Here is an 18725-nt window from a genome sequence, read left to right on the forward strand (position 1 = left end):
GCATTGCAGGGGGTTGAACTAGATGGTCCAACTCCACAATTCTATGAGTATGTTTACTTGGTACTAGTAAGCCACGCTGAAGGTTCAATTGGGCTTATTTCCTATTTAAAGTTACAAATTGCATTGTTTGAGTGGCCAGAGTGGGCAGTGATATGTTGTTGTTTAGTTGTTTAGTCGTGTCCGACTCTTTGTGACCCCATGGACCAGAGCACGCCAGGCCCTCCTGTTTTCCACTGCCTCCCACAGTTTGGTCAGGCTCATGTTTGTAGCTTCGAGAACACTGTCCAACCATCTCATCCTCTGCCGTCCCCTTCTCCTTGTTCCCTCCATCTTTCCCAACATCAGGGTCTTTTCCAGGGAGTCTTCTCTTCTCATGAGGTGGCCAAAGTATTGGAGCCTCAACTTCACGATCTGTCCTTCCAGTGAGCGCTCAGGGCTGATTTCCTTAAGAATGGATACGTTTGATCTTCTTGCAGTCCATGGGACTCTCAAGAGTCTCCTCCAGCACCATAATTCAAAAGCATCAATTCTTCGGCAATCAGCCTTCTTGATGGTCCAGCTCTCACTTCCATACAGTAATAATAATAATAATAATTTATTATTTATACCCCGCCCATCTGGCTGGGCCTCCCCAGCCACTCTGGGCGGCTTCCATAAAACCAAAAATACAGTAAAATCACACGTTAAAAACTTCCCTGAACAGGGCTGCCTTAAGATATGGAACAGTGATATGGAACCAAGTAAAGCTGCTGCAATCTGTTCTGAATCTAGAGTGCTTTACATTTTCATATAACATTTAAAAATGTACTTAAAGAGTCTAGGGAATGGAGTCTTTCTGGATGTACCTTTGTGACAGATTGGCACCAGTGCTCAATAGCCAAAAGCCAGCTGTTGTATCAGAAACAGGCAACATGTCATCTTAATAAAGCAGCATAAACACTGATAGCACTCTGTGTATAGCTGCTGAAGTCACAAATATCAGTTTGGAAATGTTAATAGGCTGCCCATCATTATTTCCATAATTTATAACCAGTAAAGTAATCCAGATTAGAATTGGATTTAAGACCAATTAGCTACCACCATTTAGCCAGGCACATGGGGGCACCCCTCTTTAGCAGGGCTGCCCTACTGGGGAAGGCAAGTTGAGCTGGGCAAAGGTGATGGATGAAGACACGGGATCATTCTGCACCATTACGGAGCCGCACACAGAAAAGGCTTCTGCGCCGCCTTGCACTTATACAGCACTGCTCCACGTACCCCATCATGCATTGCGCGCCGCCCCCGCCCCTCGCCTTCCAAGCTGTTCCGCGACGCGTCTTCCCTCGCCTTTCCGTCTCCCCGCCCCCTGCCGTGTGGCTCCTCCCACCTCGCGCCGAACTTCGCTTCTTCGTCTCCGACGCGCCGCCGGCCCCTTAGAACGCCTTCGCGCGCCGGTGGCCCCACCTCTCGCGATACGTGGCTGAGGGGGCGGGATTGCCGCAGTGCCCGGCGTGCTTGCCTCTGGCAGGAGAGTGGGGATGTCCGCGCGGGAGGCAGGTTGCGCTGCCTGAGGTGCTTCCCAGCGCCAACCCCGCCGCCCCCCTCTGCAGCCATGGCCGGCTGCTTAGGCTGCGAGCCCCCGCGCTGAGGAAGTGCCGCCGCCGCCGCCCATCATGAGGAAGGGCCGCTCCCGGGGGGACAAAGCGGGGCCCTCGGCTCTTCAGGTCCCCAGGAGGATGGAGCAACCCGTCCGGGGCCCCGTAGACGCGGCGGGTCCTAGGAAGGAGGCGGAAGAAGCGGGTCGGGCTGGCGCAGCCTGCAGGGAACCGCCCGAGAAGGTACTGCGGTTGCAGTGTGTGCTTCTGTCTCCTGGTCTGTTTAAACTGGAGGTCCGCGAAAAGGGGAGTCCAGAGGCGTCTTTTGCGGTTTTGCTTTCGGAGGCATGTTCAGACAGCGGGGTTTGGGGGGGCGGGCAGGGAATGCTCACAGCCGTGGTACTTGGTCGCTGCAAGAGAATTGGGGAGAGGAGGGTCACGTTGTGGACGATGAGCGGTTCTGTGTAGTGGGAGGGTATGCTATTCTAGGCACAGCCTTCCAGAGGGTTGGGGGGAAGGGGTATTTCCTAAACTGTACTTTGGGCAGCGGGAGAGTCAGCGAAGATCGTCTATGCTACTGGTGTCGAGCAATCATTCCTGATGCTCCAGTAAAAAGTGAAAAGATCTCTTAAATCTTTATGGTCTTTGTTGCTTTGCCAGGCTAATATTACTCATATGGTAAAGGGATTCTGTCTTTGGTAGGCTGGACCTTCGGTTATTCCTTTGGATGGCCTACTTTCCATAAGTCTGTATTTGTGCCTATTTTCTTGATTGCATGTAGGTACCATTTTGGTCAAGGGGCAGCCAGGCATGTTCAATTCCATCCTGGTATCCTTCAGTTTGCTACTCTGCATCTTTTGTTGTAATAAGAATATGTGAGAATATGTGAACATGGGATGTTGCCTCTAGTAGTTAGAGATCTGGAGCTATCCTGAGGAAGTTTATATAATTCATTACTTTGCCAAATGTGATCTAATCACCTGTTGCTGTTAGTGGACTGGTGAGAAGGAGGGTGCAGACTGCATATAAATGGTCTTGTTATGGGGTAGGAGTTTCAATTAGATCTTTTAGCTATGTGCTTATATGTACAGCATATGCAGTCTATATGCTGCATTTTTACAGCATTGGCCCTGCCTGTCTATCATTTCTTCGGTATGGTCCAATGCCAAACACCACCAAATACTTTGTGGCAGACTGGCAGTTAGGCTAGTGTGTGAATCCAGCTATGGTTCATAGCTTATTCCTAATTAGTAACATCTGATGAGAGGCGGCATACAAAGGGGGCAATAGGGATTAGCATGGTAGCGACTGGACCTAACGTTCAGGGGTCCCTTTACCTTTACCTTAATCCCCCCATCAATATATATATATATATATATATATATATATATTCCAATATGTGGAGGACAACTTCATAAAGCAGAGAGTACTTGTGGAAGCTCCCTGTGTGTGCGCGCAGTAAAGCACTGGAAAGTTGGATTTTCAAAATGCTCAGGGGCTTTTAAGAGTACAGTGGTACCTCAGGTTATATACGCTTCAGGTTACAGACTCTGCTAACCCAGAAATATGACCTCAGGTTAAGAACTTTGCTTCAGGATGAGAACAGAAATTGTGCTCTGGTGGCACAGCGGCAGCAGGAGGCCCCATTAGCTAAAGTGGTGCTTCAGGTTAAGAACAGTTTCAGGTTAAGAACGGACCTCCGGAACGAATTAAGTTCTTTACCTGAGGTACCACTGTATACAGTACAGTGGTACCTCGGGTTACATACGCTTCAGGTTACAGACTCCGCTAACCCAGAAATAGTGCTTCAGGTTAAGAACTTTGCTTCAGGATGAAGCAATTCATCCTGAAATTGTGCTTTGGTGGCACGGCAGCAGCGGGAGGCCCCATTAGCTAAAGTGCTGCTTCAGGTTAAGAACAGTTTCAGGTTATGAACAGACCTCCAGAATGAATTAAGTATGTAACCAGAGGTACCACTGTACAAAAGATAGCCTGCTTCCCAAGGTTGCCCTCCAAGGTGATGAAGAGTGTTGAATGGTGATAAGGGAGGTGGGGATAGGACATCACCAATGCACCTTTTACATAATTTTCACATGATTTGTCTTTTTAGGTTGTCTACCACCTGGTGATATTTTATATGAAAGTGCATCCTGTAAATATTTAAATAAATAAATGTTAACTTCTCCCTAATTAACAATGTCTGAAGGCGAGTACTATCATGCCTTATCACTGAGCTGCCTACCCTGTTATAGGTGACTACTGCTGAATGTGTTAAAGAGTGGCTTAGAGACAACTGTAGTTAAGCAGTATATAAATTGCTTAGATAAAAATAAAAGAAACAAGGTCTCCTTTTTGGAAATGTCACTGGCTGTATACTTGCCAGTTTTTGAACTCAATTAATTAGCTATTTCATAGGGTTCTTTCATTTCCATAGCACAATGACTATTCCTTTCCTCTTAATGACTGTAGGGAAGATGATGTACAAAAATACAGAATGTTCATGTCTAAAGGTTTCAAGGACCACATCTTCCAGATGCACATTCCCAACATATTTGCTTATATGCACCTTCCCTTTGGGCATTATAGTAAGAAAATGATTGAAGTGTTGTGGAAGAGCAGGTCTGTCATTCCTGTAATTAATGGGCACCATCAGATTAATTTTGAAAAACTGCTTTTATCTGCTTTGTTTCTTGTATTTTTTATTGTTGTGTGATATTTTGCATTGAAGTATTGTATGATATTTGCAAATGTCTAGCAACCTATACATTTTCCAAATAAATAGCATCAGAAAATTTTTAGTAATTTCATTAAATCTGTTGCTCATTATCTGTTTTGGTAGATGGGTAGCTGTGCAAGCAGTGTGCAACTTGAGTATTAGTATGAGAGGAAGCAACTGGTACTGATATGAAAATGGAAAGGAGAGGTGGCAAAATATAAAAAATGAGAGAACGAAGCCCAAAATGTTAACAGCAGGGGAAAAACCTATCCTTTCTACAGCTTCTAGGGCCTCTGAAAAAACTCTGCCATGGTATAATGACTGACACAGTTGGATTAATTGGCAAAGAATCAGACTTCCTGATAGGTCCAGCTGGATTTTATAAGAGTGGTTTGGCTGGTGATACTCTCTTTTAAAAAATAGGAAACTATGTAGTTCAAACTATCTGTAGTTTTTTTTTGGTGAATACTAGCTCTCATGAAGTGCGGTAGATCTTTTTTCACATAGCCTGTATGCCTAATTAGTAAACCACAAGAGCTAGGGGAGTTAGATGAGAGCTAGATTTATGTTCTGTACCGCCCTGAGATCTATGGATAAAGGATGGTATACAATTTTAAATAACAACAACAATATAAATATAATAGATAATCTGCTACTTATATTTAAAATACATATAAACCCTTCTGGCCTGTTCTGAGATTAATAATAATATACTAAAAAGTTTGGAATATATATCTAAATTGTTGTATCAAAAAAGATAACCTGCACATCTTGCTTGCAGGAGTTGCATCTGGCCAAAGGGGGATAATAACATATGGAAGCATGAGTGCATTCATGTAACTTGCTTTCTATACAGCCCTGCTGGATCAGATCAAAGGTTATTCTAGTTCTGCTTCCTGTTTCTCACAGTGGCCAACCAGTTGTCTATGAGAAGCCCACAAGCAGGACATAAGGACTTTGAGTCCTTCCTGCTGTTCCCCAGGATCTGGTATCCAGAGACATGCTGCCTCTGGTCTTTGAGATAGCATATAGTCATCCATTGATTGGTACTGTGTGTTACCTTGTGTGAAGCCACCCTGAGAACTTTAAGAATTAGAAGTGGAAAGCAGGAAGCCTCTTATTTGGTGTATGTGATAAGACTACTTTTAAGTTAAGGTTTTGCAAAGTCACTTAACACTACAGCTGCACACAAAAGCAATAATCTGTGAAGAACAAGCAGCTGAAAGTCTTTCAGTAGCATTTGGCTTTAGGCAAGTTATCACTAATGGTGCATGTGGACATGTGCCCCTGTTGAATAGGACCATCTCCCCCACCCACCCTGCTCCGGTTGTAGTGTGGTAAATAAACCTGCAAATTAATTCCATACAAAACTGAGCAAAGGAATTAACTATTTTCTTAAGTAGATCAGTATTGAAGGAGAACAAATGGGCTTTGGAATGGTTAATATGGATAGAGTAACTGCAAAGTTCTTTTAGAAATTGGCTGATGAGCTGCACATTAATTGTACTGCTGCATATGATTGCAGAAACCACAGGGACCTAGTGATGCAGAAGCTGCCTTATACTGAGTCAGAACACTGGCCCATCTGGCTTAGTATTGTCTGCATGGACTAGCAGTGGCTCTCTAGGGCAGAGCTTTCCAAACTGTGTGTAGCGACACATTAGTGTGTCAGCTGCAGCATGTCGGTGTAATGTGCAAATGCTCCTCCCAGGGCTGGAAAGGGGTTAGTTTAACCTCCTGTTTGCTAGCAAAACTGAATTACTGTGTCACGAAATGATGCATGTCTAAAAAGTGTGTCATCAACATGAAAAGTTTGGAAAGCTCTCTAGCGGTTCAGACAGGCTTCTCTCTCAGCCCTACCTGGGACGTTCTGTATGTAAGGCACTCTAGTCCTTTCCCTAAGAAGTAGGGTTGAGTCCAAATGAGGGGGCCTTGCAAAGGGGCTCTGAGTTTTAGTGATATTTGGGGGCAGCACGAGGGAAGGGAATGTTACTTCATTTGCTGCAGATGTTTTTGGAGTGCTTCTTCATTCTGCAGTGAGATCCACCTCTTCTCTTGCCAAGAAAGGACATAGCTTGTGTTCTGTATGTCTTGGGGTGGGGGTCATTTCCCTTACAGCAGCTGCAGCAGCCATTTTAAATAAGGGGAATAGCAGTAATAAGCGGGGGCCAGCAAGATCTTCCTTTTCTTTTTGCAAGTGCTTTGCCAAGGCTAGGGAGGTTCCCAATTTCCCTTGTTCCCTCTTAGAGTATGCTGCTTTTTTGGAAAAAAAACCCCTCATGAAATGTCATTTCTAGCTTTGAAAAATGAAGCTCACAAAAATCCTGTTTAGTCCTAAATAGAAATGGCTGTGATGACATTTAATAGTTCTGGGTATTTTGTCATTTTGCATGCTAAGCGGAAAATGCCCTCTCTTCTCAAGCGAATCATAGGTTTGGCATGTTTTCATGTTTCTTCACAACCAAGAAGTCTAGAACGCAAGAATTTGAAATGAACTATTAGTTGGGGCTAGAAAATTGAAGGCTTAAGGGTTTTTGTGTGTGTGTAATACAATATACTAACATTCTTAAGCCATTTTCAGCATCTTAAATGTGCATACAGTACTGTTTTGCACTTTAAAGTTAATTTGAGTTGCATTAAATATAGAGCTACAGTTGTATTTGCAGAGTTTTACTTACCTGGTTCTTGAGGGGTTTTTATTTTTTGCCAGAAACTGTTGTCACAACCACACTAAAGTAAGTATTTCTGCTTAGGAAGGTTTTTAAAATGTTGTGTGTTATAACTTGACCAGAAAAAAGCATATATCAATAGGACCTATAATTTTGAGCCTCTGAAATTTCTCGTAAGGGTCTCTGCACTGGTACTGTTCACACTCTTGGATTTCACAACTGTGAAATGAATGGGTGTTATGCAACTCCAGTGGAGTATTGGGTTGGAAATGAGAATCTGATCTTGCAGCCCTTTAAGTGCTAGATTGAGGGTTATCAGTATGGAGCCAAGTGCTTCCCATTTGTGCTTTGTTCTAATTTTGGGGCAGTTAAAGATTGTTGGGGAATTTGACTAGTAAGGGTGTAGAATCAACTGGTGCTGTTCCATATGGCAAGTTCAGGATGCCATTTTAGTTTAGTCTTGCAAAGTAAAATAGTTAGGAGTGGTTGAGTCCTGCCTGTCAGATTCCTCTTCTGTGTTCTCACCTTTGCGACTAGCTCCTCTCTTCCTTGAAAAGGTGACTAAGGTTGCACCATCCAGGTCCCTGCTAGGATGTGGGACAGATGCACAGTGTCAGCTGACGTAATTATGAAATTTTGTTACAGTGATGTGCTTTCCTAAAGTGTAGTTCTTGTAACTGTTCTATCCTTAAAGAGCTACTTTGCAGCATTGCTCGCACAGCATAGACTGATAGTTTGCCCACTCAAATCCTCCGCTGGTACAATTGCTATCCGCTCCAGCCAAACAGATTGGGCGGCTGTAAGGCTGGCCCCCTTTCTTGTCTACTCCTGCTGTTATATTTTCAAAAGATCTACTCCGGGGGCCTGTTTTTACCAACTAGAGCCGGTGTAATTTAGTGGCTGTGAAACTCTGCTACAAATCAAGAGGCTCCTGGTTCAATTACCTTGCAAATTAAGGTAAACAGAAGTGGAAAATGTGCATGCACCTTACCTTTCTTTGCACAGTGATTGAGGAACCATGTATAACACACTGCACCTGGAACACTACTTATGGGGAAGTCAAAATTCCACCCTTATGGTTCCCTTGGGACTCCTTCAGAGATTTTACATTCCAGAAGCAGTTATCTCAGTAATAGCCAGAGAAGTGGGCTCTCTGGAAAGGAGTCAATCAAGGGAGATACTCTGCTGTTAATTTGCTTAGGGGGGAAATTGCACCTGGGGATACAAAAGCCTACCCCGCCAAGGGACACTTGGAGCAAGATGGTTCCCTTTGAATGGGTACTTTTGCCCCACAGCAGCAGTTTTCCTTTCTACCAGGATATCATTTAGGACCCTCCTGCCTGCTATCCCATCTCTACTTCCCAATGTGATGGCTGTGTGTGTGTCATGTAAGTTACTGTAGATAAAATACTACACCAGACTTTGATTTAACAGGTGGTATCCAGTTCACACATACTGTTAGTGCAAGGATTTTGCAATGAATCTACCCCAGGGGTGTCTAACTCAAATTCATTGGGGGCTGCATCAGCAGTTTGGTCACCCTCAAAGGGCCGGTTGTATCTGTAGGACTTACAGTACAGGAGAGAAGGGTTCAGGCAGCCGTTGGATCTGTCACATCACAGGATGGCATGCACTCAATATAAAAACAAGTGGAGGTTTCCTGAATGCATGTAAAGTGGAGGCTTCCTGTGTAGAACGGCCGGCGCCACTAGAGGGCAGACATTCTCTGGCTTGTAGGCTGCCGCGCATGCACTGAAGAGGCGGCTTTCTTGTGTAAAAAAACAACAACAAAAAAACCCCGAGAATAAAAGGCGAAGGCTGGCGGCCGGTGGCGGCTACACGGGCCACATGATGAGGTCTGGCGGGCCGGATTCGGCCCGCGGGCCTTGTGTTTGACACCCGTGATCTACCCTCTCCTCCCCCTGTGTGCACCCTGCATTCTCCCCAGATTTGTTCTGGAAGGGTGGGAAAATGCCTGGGGTGTGTGGGAGAAGGAGAGAATGCGTTGTTGTGCAATAAGAAATCCTTGCACTGATGCAACCTCTACAAAGCACTACTTTGGATACAACTTTATTTTTATTAAATTATCTGCCTCAGTGTATTCTTGTTTTAGCATGGCAAAAACTAAATAATACAGACAGAATATGTTATTAAAATGCACAGAATTACAACTCTCATTATGTGCTGTGGAGGAAGATTTGGAAGCATCTATATTCTAACATGTGCTTCAAAAGAGACTCTGTACCTTACAATTTTTTTTAATGGACAGATTGTGAACTTACAGGCAGTGGTGTATTTATGGTCTGTGTGCCCTTTGTTATGGCCCTATTTGTTTACCTAAATAAGTGTGACTATATCTGAAAATATGATGGAACTAAATATATAAGAGTGAGTTAATACCCCCCCAATTTTATTAACTTATATTATTGAACAGTATTTTTTATTTCTAATTAATTATATACATATTTAAAGGAACAAATGAAAATTCAAAGCTTTTGATAAAATATTCATAGATTTTAAATCCTCCTGAGATATAGTAGAAGCTAAACAATTATTTACTCTTCTAAGGGTGCACGCAATATTCTATTCTGTCTAGGAATGACTTATACTAAGTGGTTTAAATTGAGCAGGGGTAGACATAATTCAGAATTGTGAGCTTCAGAAATAAATGTCATCAGCATGCACAGAGTGTTTCTGCCTTCCCAAAGAGGTATCTCTGTTTACATTTAATAAGCAGATTTCACAGTTTAAGTCTGAAATATAAATTTATTGGGTTGTATTCAATGCTAGTCCTACTCAAAGTAGACCAGTTTAAATTGGTGAACATGACTGACTTAGGTCCATTGATTTAAATGAGTCTACTCTGAGTAGGAGTAGCATTGGATAGAACCCTCCATTGCTAGTCAGCCACATGATACATGGAATCACTGCCATTATTTTACCAAAATGGGAAGGAAACCCTCCAGAGGCAAGTGGCTGTAGCATTAACAGATATTAATCACTGTAATGTTATGAAATCCATTAGTGTCTTCTGTGTTCTACTTCACCACAACCTAGAGTCTAGGGTTTTACACAAAAAGAGTTACAAGGCACACTGCTCTCATTGTTGGCCACCAAATACGGTACTTGTTCCGGTATGTCATTGAAGAAAGCCTGCCTGCCTGCTTTTTCTCTTATCTTCCCTTCTCTTTTAGCATAATTATGCTATCAGTTTAATTCTATCAACTTTTAATGAGGGTGAATTGCTACAGGTCCTTGGTGTATACATACTGTAATAGATTTAGATTTCACTTGGAAAGTAGGTAGGCATTTTAGTGCCACTTTTACCTTCCTTTTCCTTTCTGAATATATTTGAAATGCCTAGTGCTCATGACAGTTGACATTGTCATATGGGGCATTTGATTGATGGAAGTTGTAATGTTTTTAGTATGGTGGCGGCAGGGGGGACATAGCTCATGTCAGTTGTTCTTATTTGGGATAAGAGTTAAGCTTGTTATGTCAAATTGATTTCCCTAGAGAAACGTGTGGCAGCCACTGGTGGTGGTATCAGAGAACATGTCTATATACAGTGGATTTAAAAGAGTCCATGATACTTATCTACTACACCTATAGGTATCTGCACTGGTGTCTGTTATCATCTAGGCTGCTTTCGGTTATGCAGTGTTCTATGCATGCCTTAGTTGCTTATTTGTCATGAAACCAGTCTACTACTTCGTGCTGTACAGCTGCAGTATTTGTAAGCGTGTGTGCTGTCCCTTTGGCTGAAATATGCTATATGATATGTTTTAAATGCTCTTTAACCTTTATTGTCCATTTATAATATGAATGGATGTTTACTGTTTTCTCTAAAATGGTAGGGTACTAACTGGATTTGTTTACTGCTTTTTATGAATCTATCTTAATGAATTTATGGCAAGAATATATTTATAGTATAATGTGACTGTCATTGTACCTTGCTTCTAATAAGGTTGCTGGTGTGAAATTAGCATGAAAATACCTTGGAATTCTAACTTTGTTTCCCTTAATGGGTTCTAGTTACAGTTTTTTGTTTTGTTTTCTAAATAGAGCAAGTAGAATATTTTGCTATTAGAAAGTAGATTGAAACCTTTCTTGTAGTAAACACAGGGAATTTGATGCAGACCATTCTCACCAGAGTGTTGCTCGGCCAATGATCCTGCTGGTGAAGAACACAAGGAGCTGGTTTTTGCAGATTCCTGTCCCAGTGGCCTTCAGGGCCACCTCACACGCTCTTCCAGAGTGTATGGGGGGCCCCATTGGAACAGTTTGGGAGCCTTCTCCACCAACAGGATTCCTCTGCTAGGTTAAAAGCCTGCCATGGATGGAAGAATCCTTTTCTGTATATAGAAGGTGAAGTCTGGATCCAACCCATGAAATTTTATGAATCTAGAGATTTCTTGAAAAGTCTTTGCAGATCATAGCTTGTCTGTGATTGATGAGGGAACAGTTTTTTAAAATTGTCTAATTGAGCAATAAATATGACATCTTTCAAATTAAGGAAATTTGGCCATAATTTGTCTTGCAATAATAACTTTAACATTTTATGGCTGCAGCCCTGAGCATTTTTATTAGGAAGTAAGTTGCACTGAACTTAGGACTTCTCCTTCAGGGTAAACAACCAAGATAAGTCTGAAGTTATATATCAAGAAGTTAGTGCATAAGTAATTTACCCATCAAAATTTATCCTGTTCTCTTTTGGCTTTTGTTTCAGAATCTTGCAGTGGAACCAATTTCTTTGCGCTGCAGGAAGCTTAGTAACCCTGATATAGCTGGTTCAGCTGGCAAAAGTAAGATCCATCGTCAACTGAGTCAAGATGACTGCAAGCTTCAGAGAGGTAGTTTGGCCAGCTCATTGTCAGGTAAAGTTTTGTGCGATTCATCAAATTGCTTAGAGGTTTCTTCACAGTTAAGCAAATTAATGGAACAGAGAAGTTCAAACTGTATATTTACTTGGGCAAGAATTTCTTTGTTTTGGTTGTGGCTAAAGATTGTTAAAAATGTATTATCTAAGGCTGTTGCATAAAAAGTATTTTTGATCGCTCTGTGTGAAAAGTATTGTATAATGAACTAATGAGCCACCAATTGAAGAAGGTTTTGCTTTGCTTTTTTCGTTAAAGGAAAGCAGTTGCTTCCTTTATCCACTAGTATGCACAGCGGAGTGGGCCAGGCAGCATGGCAGCCATCTGGAGAATCATCCAATTTGGTCCGCATGAGGAACCAGTCATTGGGACAGTCTGCTCCTTCACTTACAGCTGGATTGGTAAGTTTTGATGCACTTTACAATTTCATTAGCAAAGTTTTGTTTTTTGTTTTTGTTTTTAAGAGGATGACTTGCTTTTATATCTGTCACCATTTTGATTGTTCTTCTCATCTTTTCATTATCAAATTTATACTTGATTTATATACACCTTGTGTTGCCACCCATGGACTAGCCCCAAGAATCCCAAGAGTGGTCAGTCCGCTCTCAGCCATGAAGCTCATTGGTTGACCTTGGGCCAATCGCTGTCTCTTAGCCTAACATACTTCACAGAATTGCTGTGAAGTCAAAATGGGGGGGGGGGGGAACCATGTATGCCACCTTGAATTCCTGGATGTAACATGGAATATAAATTAAATCAATAAAATAAACTGCTTTTGTAGGATGGGGCTTGTAGGGATGAACAACCTCCATACCAGATTCAGATTACATTTTACAATCATTGTCCTTAGACACCCGTTGGATCTTGGAAGAATTGGTCTGGTCCTCACATTAAATCTGGATTAGGCTCTTGGGCAGTCCAGGATTTAAGAGGCCTATGCTTTTGTGCAAAGCGGTGGCAATAGTCTGGCCATTTTGCAGTGAATAATGCCCTCCCTGGCATTCCTCTTCCCACTTCTTTCTTTCTTTTTAATATACAACCTCTAAGTGCAGCTTACAACAATTAAAACTGTAAAATACAATAATATTTCAGATATAAAATATAAAGAAAATAGATATAAGTACAGCACATGAAACAGGAATCATTTTTAAAAGAAAATTATCCAGTAAAACACAAGCTTGTCCAAACAGTAAAATAAAAGCTTTGCCATAGGGTAAAACACTATAAGAGAGGGGGCAAAGAGAGGGGGCAAAGAGCTCCGCCATTTAGGTTACATACCAGATGTCTAAGAGCATGTCATTCACATGGATGTGTTCACAACATGAATGATATTTTTGTGATGGCTAGACTTCATGGAAAATTTAGGTTTGAGACAGCAATTAGACTGATTTGTGAGGCTAGTTTTGCCCTGCTGTGTAATATTATGTGCACCAGGTTTGCTTGCCTAATTCTGATAGAAACAATATTGGTGCTGCTGCAGACTCCGAAAGGATCTGTTTGGAACAGGTTTAATTTTGGTGGACCCACTAGCATGCTGGAAAATATATAATGTATTTAGGAGTTTGCTGACACTTATTTGTGCGCTCATGATGCATTCTGTTAAATAATGCATGTCTCACTGGTGGCTATTAAACTTAATGATAATAATTTTGGGAATTTAGGTATGATTTAGCCATTTAAGATAGGTAAATTGACAGTAACAGTATAAGGGGCTGTACTTCTTGGAACCCTGGATGGACTAGTGTTAAATAATTGGGGCTATAAGGAAGAATCAAACATTGCATGAACGGACTTCTGCTTTTGCAGTGAGTCTTCAAATCCTCTTGTATCCTAATTCTCTGGATCATATTTGGAGGGGGTGCAGTTGGAAGGGAAGTTCCATTGTGCTTGTGGAAGTTGTTTTGTGTGCACAATGATTTAGTGCTAAAAATGTATGCATAGCACAGGATACAATTCCGGCACGTTTAATGCTTTTGAAAACAGGTTGAGTTTAATTCTTATGAAAAATGTTGCGTACTCTCAGTTCTTTTAAAAACATTTTTGCCGTATATGCATTATTAAAAGACATTTTAAAGTATGAACATGGCAATTCACCACAAGTTGTCGATTATGCTATGGTGCCATCTACTGGGGGAGATTTGCCAATTTAAAGTCCAAAGACTAAAGAACATCAGAATGTTTGTCATAGAATGATTCTGAGGGTCATCTAATCCAACCCCCTGCAGTGCAGGAATGTCGGCTAGATCATACATGAGAGAGCCATGCAACCTCTGCTTAAAATCCTCCAAGGAAGGAGAGTCCACCACCTTTTGCGGGAGTCTTCTCCACTGTCAAACAGCTCTTCCTGTCAGAAAGAAAGAGGAAATGCAGTGGCGAAGGAGAGAAACATACTTTCACTTGCTAAGTTTATTTTAAAATTCCTCTTCTGTCCTTCTTAATGACTTGGGCTGATAAGCAGTTAAAAACTGGAATGCTTAGATAATATTAAATTGATTTTGGGTGGGCTGCCTGTTTTATTATTTCCTTATGTCTTCTAATATATAATTTGAGTACCTATGTGTTTTATTAGAACAGGCATCCCCAACCTTCGGCCCTCCAGATGTTTTGGACTACAATTCCAATAATCCCTGACCACTGGTCCTGTTAGCTAGGGATCATGGGAGTTGTAGGCCAAAACATCTGGAGGGCCGCAGTTTGGGGATGCCTGTATTAGAAGCTGCCTTGAATAGTCACAGTCTCACTGCAGCCCTGCCCACACAGCATCTCAGTCAGCAACAATGTCATTGGTGTTGTGGGAGAAGCAGTGTGGCACTAGCTGCTGCTGCTGAGTTGACCTTACTGTGAGGATGGTACAAAGGACAAAAGGAGGTCATGTATGTGCTGTATGAGGTTGTAGGTTACAGCCAGCATCTTGACTTAAGCCTGGAAAATAATAGGGAGGTGGCACAGCCTGTAGGGCATCGGTGGTGTGTGATCTCTCTATGATAAATTTTCACAAGGAGGGAAGCTGCTGCATTCTGCTCCAGCCGAAGCTTCCAGACAACTGAGGACAGTCCATGGTAGAACACATGATAGTAGCCTATCCTTGAGATTATGAAAGTGTGAATGACAGTCTAATTAAGTCTTGGTTGAATAGAAAGGATTCCATCACTTGCTTTGGGAGTCCCTTTCATTTTAATAAGGAATATTTTTCCTTCGTTGCAAATTATTTTTCCTGCCTTGTAAACTACCCTGTAGGCTTTTTGTTTTCTACTAAACTCTAACAAAGCAGCTGAGGGAAATAATGGTGTATCAGACCTAGTGTGCAGTCCACCACTGAACAGTGTTTGTCTTGGCCATGGTGGGGTGACTGTGGTCTGTACAAAATCCTCTGACTTGTTCGTTTTCCTTCTTTAATATTTCTCTTGCATGCTTTTTTCACATGAAACCCTTAACATAATAAAGACCCATTTATTTCTCACCTATTTGAAATTGCGAAATTGCACGCATTCCACTTAACCAATGCCCTTAAGCATTAGCTAAAACTGGCCACTTCACAAGCCAGGAACATGGCAACCACACAATTTGATTTTACGGTTTCCCTCACTCTTTTTTATAACATTTCAAAGCAAAAATGAAATCAAATTCCTTGGTTCCGGGAGGAAGAAACCTGTGTGAAAGGCAACATTTGTTCCCTTTGTATGTAATGGTGAGCTGTGGTAAGAAACAAACCTTGACTTACTGAGATCAAACAGCATTTGGTACATACTGCTCAAATCACACCTACCCTGCTTCTCCCATTTCCGAGTTAGGAGGAAACAAACCACAGCACTCGCTAAGTGTTACCTATGAACCACTGCTTGTGGCTTGTTTCTCTCATAACAAATCAGAAGCTAAAGCCAAGATTTTGAAATGGAGGAGATTTTCTGGTCATGTAAACATTGGCTTTGAGTTAGAGAGACGCTGGTTTTGATCACATAGTTGACAATCTGGGTTCGGCTTTCTTAAGTCACTAGGTTTTGAATGCAGCAAGACCTTTCATTAAAGAAAGTCACTTTCTCAGCATGGACAAACCTTGCAGCTTCTTCAATAGGTAATGTACAAGGTGATATTCCCCATTGCTTAATTTAAAATGAACTTGCTTTGAAAGTTTTAGGAAGTGATGGCTGTAACTACAAGCTCCCAAATACCTTCAGTTTCTCCTTCCACCCTCCACCCCGTTTCTCTTAAGAAGTGCCAACTAGTGGTGGCGGAGAATTCACCCTCAATTCCATAGGTGGTGCTTTATGACCTCGACCCAGATATCTTATTGACAGCTTTGTATGGTTATATGTTTGTTGAGAATCAGAGTAGGTCACCTGAATTACCAGGTGAAAATGCCTCTATTCTGTTGTACTTCTCTTCTGTTGAGATATAATACAGTGGAACCTCTACTCACGACCACAGTCCATTCCACAGGCCCGTCCTTATAGCGAAACAGGTCGCTGGGAGAGGCACCGTTGTGCTCAGGTGCAGGCGGTGATTGCCCGTTTCTGCGCAGGTGCGAACGGCGGCAAATCCGCCGGTTACTTCCGGGTTTGCCGTGGTCACAGCTTGAAAGCCAGTGTGGTGTAGTGGTTAAGAGTGATAGACTTGTAATCTGGGGAACCGGGTTCGTGTCTCCACTCCTCCACATGCAGCTGCTGGGTGACCTTGGGCCAGTCACACTTCTCTGGAGTCTCTCAGCCACACTCACCTCACAGAGTGTTTGTTGTGGGAGAGGAGAATATTAGCCACTTTGAGACTCCTTAAAGGGAGTGAAAGGTGGGATATCAAATCCAAACTCTTCTTGAAATGTCCGCAAGTGGAGGTGGTTGTAAGTAGAGGTTCTACTGTAGAGGTTTCTTATATCATGTTGCCTGTCCTGTCCTGGCAAGAATTTTTTTTTAATATGGCGGGTTCTTTGACCTTCTCTTACTACTTACCTGGTATTCCCAGATTATATAAGAATGTTCAAAGTTAATTGAAACTTCTGTTAGTAATTCAATTGCTTCTCCTTCAAGAAGCTGTAAGAATTGAGAATGCTTGTCTTAGAGGCGCTTAAGGTGAGCTGTATTCCACACCATGTTAAGCCTTTTCAGAGGGTGGTATGTGTTGGGAAAAGAATATCATGACTCATCTAAATATAGCTTAAATCGACTTACTGTGACTATAGTTCTTCGATGCACAGTTACTTCTTTAAAAAGCAAAACTACAACCATCCTGGTTCAAAATGTTGTCCAGTTGTATCCCAGCATAGACAATCACCTGCTCCTTGATTGAAACTATCATGCAAAATGATGGTTAGGTATCTTTAGAGTTACTCTATGCATAGTGTTTCTATGCATAGAGAACAAACACAACTGCAAAATAAACAGTAGATAGTAGATGGTTCAATATTAAAATTTTCATATTCTTCAGCACAGGGCAGTTGTTGCTATATGACAAAATAATTAAAATTAACTTACAATAAAATGCTGGCTATTAGTTCTAATAAAACACAGTCTCAGCAGACAGATTGTAAAGCTTGTACTCCAGATAGATAGATAGATAGATGGGGGTGACAGACAATTTGAGGGAAACTGGATAAGGAGGCAGTATTCTCAACTCTATGTTACAGTTTTAAGGCACAACTGCATCTCTGGTAGAAATATTTGAGCCAAATTTACTGTTTTACAAGGACATCCTCAGCTCTTTGTGATGAGCAATGGTTATGGAAGGGTAATTATCTTGAGTACAAAAAAAGTAAATTACTCTTCAATGCCTTTTAGTACAAATGTTTAAAATGAATATACTTTAAGAGGCGATTCTGCACACAGTTATTTGTATGATGATAATTATAGGGAAGATAATTATGCACAGTAGCAGGCTATACCCAGAGTGTGGCAGTAGCTGATAGTTTATTATTCTGTGTTAACTAGTAAATAGCTCTGGAAGGAATAGTAATTTGCAGGAGGCATCCACCTTGTATACACATGCAGAATGCTTGTACATTCGGTTGATTATTAAGCATTTAGATTTGGTGAAAGATGTTATGTTGGCACACATTCCATTTAGCACAGTATTCATCACTGCCTTGTTTTGTGGTAGAAATGTTAACTTCTTTTGCAAAGAGTTGTTTAGTCTTTAAATAAGCTTCTCTCGCTTCTGGATGTCCTCAACAGCTAACGTGAAATTTCTAAAAGAACTTGAATGCTTGCCATATATTTTGAAGCATGTCAGGTTAGGGGCTACTCAACCAAATGTAAATGCATGGAACTTGCCTTATGATAATTGGTAGTCATCTGCTGTCAGCTGGAATGATTGCAGTTCTCATTATCCTCAAATGCTGTGTTTTTTGTTTTTTTATCCAAGAGCTTGTTGAATTGATTTTGGCACGCAGACTCTGCTTTCTTTCTGACAGCAGCCCTATTGTGAGTGTAAAGTGAGAAACTGCTGGAGAGTGCTTGGCAAGCATGATTCTTATTATTCTAACTTGAAAGTATTTCATAAAGGAGGATTCAGAATGTTAGGTCAGTGGGTTGCAATCCGTCCCCTCAAAGCATGAGTATCTTGTGAGTCTGATTTCAGCTTGCTCTTTTTTTATATTGGAAGCTTTAATCTTTCGCCCTTGATGTCCTGTTGAACAGCTTTTTTAAAAGAGCCTATTCCACTCCTGACATTCTGGTTTGCTGTGTTAGAGAAATTCAATATTCTTTTTGCTATTCTGAAGAATTAATATGGAAACATCAGGAAGCACTTCGGAAAAGTTAAGGTCCCTCTTGACTCTTAAATTCCTTTTTTCTCTGAAACAAGTTCTAACTTATGTAAGTAATATAAAATGAACTGATTCTGCTTTGCTAGTTTCTGAGGCCTAATTCAAATTTTAGGACACTTGCCCTTGAACTCGTTG

The 18725-nt window shown here is 41.6% G+C and overlaps 1 protein-coding gene across 6 annotated transcripts in view; it reads left to right on the forward strand.

Annotated features, from left to right (window-relative positions):
- Window positions 1-1359: 1359 nt before the first annotated feature.
- LOC310709624 (microtubule-associated serine/threonine-protein kinase 2-like) overlaps window positions 1360-18725 on the forward strand; it is a 147019-nt gene continuing 129653 nt past the window's right edge. For 2 of the 6 annotated variants that reach the window (XM_083509510.1, XM_083509504.1), the window contains exons 1-4: window positions 1451-1817; window positions 10476-10571; window positions 11689-11836; window positions 12095-12237. In XM_083509510.1, coding sequence (XP_083365636.1) covers window positions 12124-12237 — 114 coding nt within the window. In that variant the 5' untranslated portion in view covers window positions 1451-1817; window positions 10476-10571; window positions 11689-11836; window positions 12095-12123. Of the gene's footprint in view, window positions 1818-10475; window positions 10572-11688; window positions 11837-12094; window positions 12238-18725 lie in introns of all 6 variants that reach the window. The other 4 variants (XM_083509501.1, XM_083509506.1, XM_083509509.1 and 1 more) reach the window with 3 other exon arrangements.

Source organism: Podarcis liolepis (genome assembly GCF_965112155.1).
Source record: "Podarcis liolepis genome assembly, chromosome: 6".
Classification (NCBI taxonomy): Eukaryota; Metazoa; Chordata; class Lepidosauria; order Squamata; family Lacertidae; genus Podarcis; species Podarcis liolepis.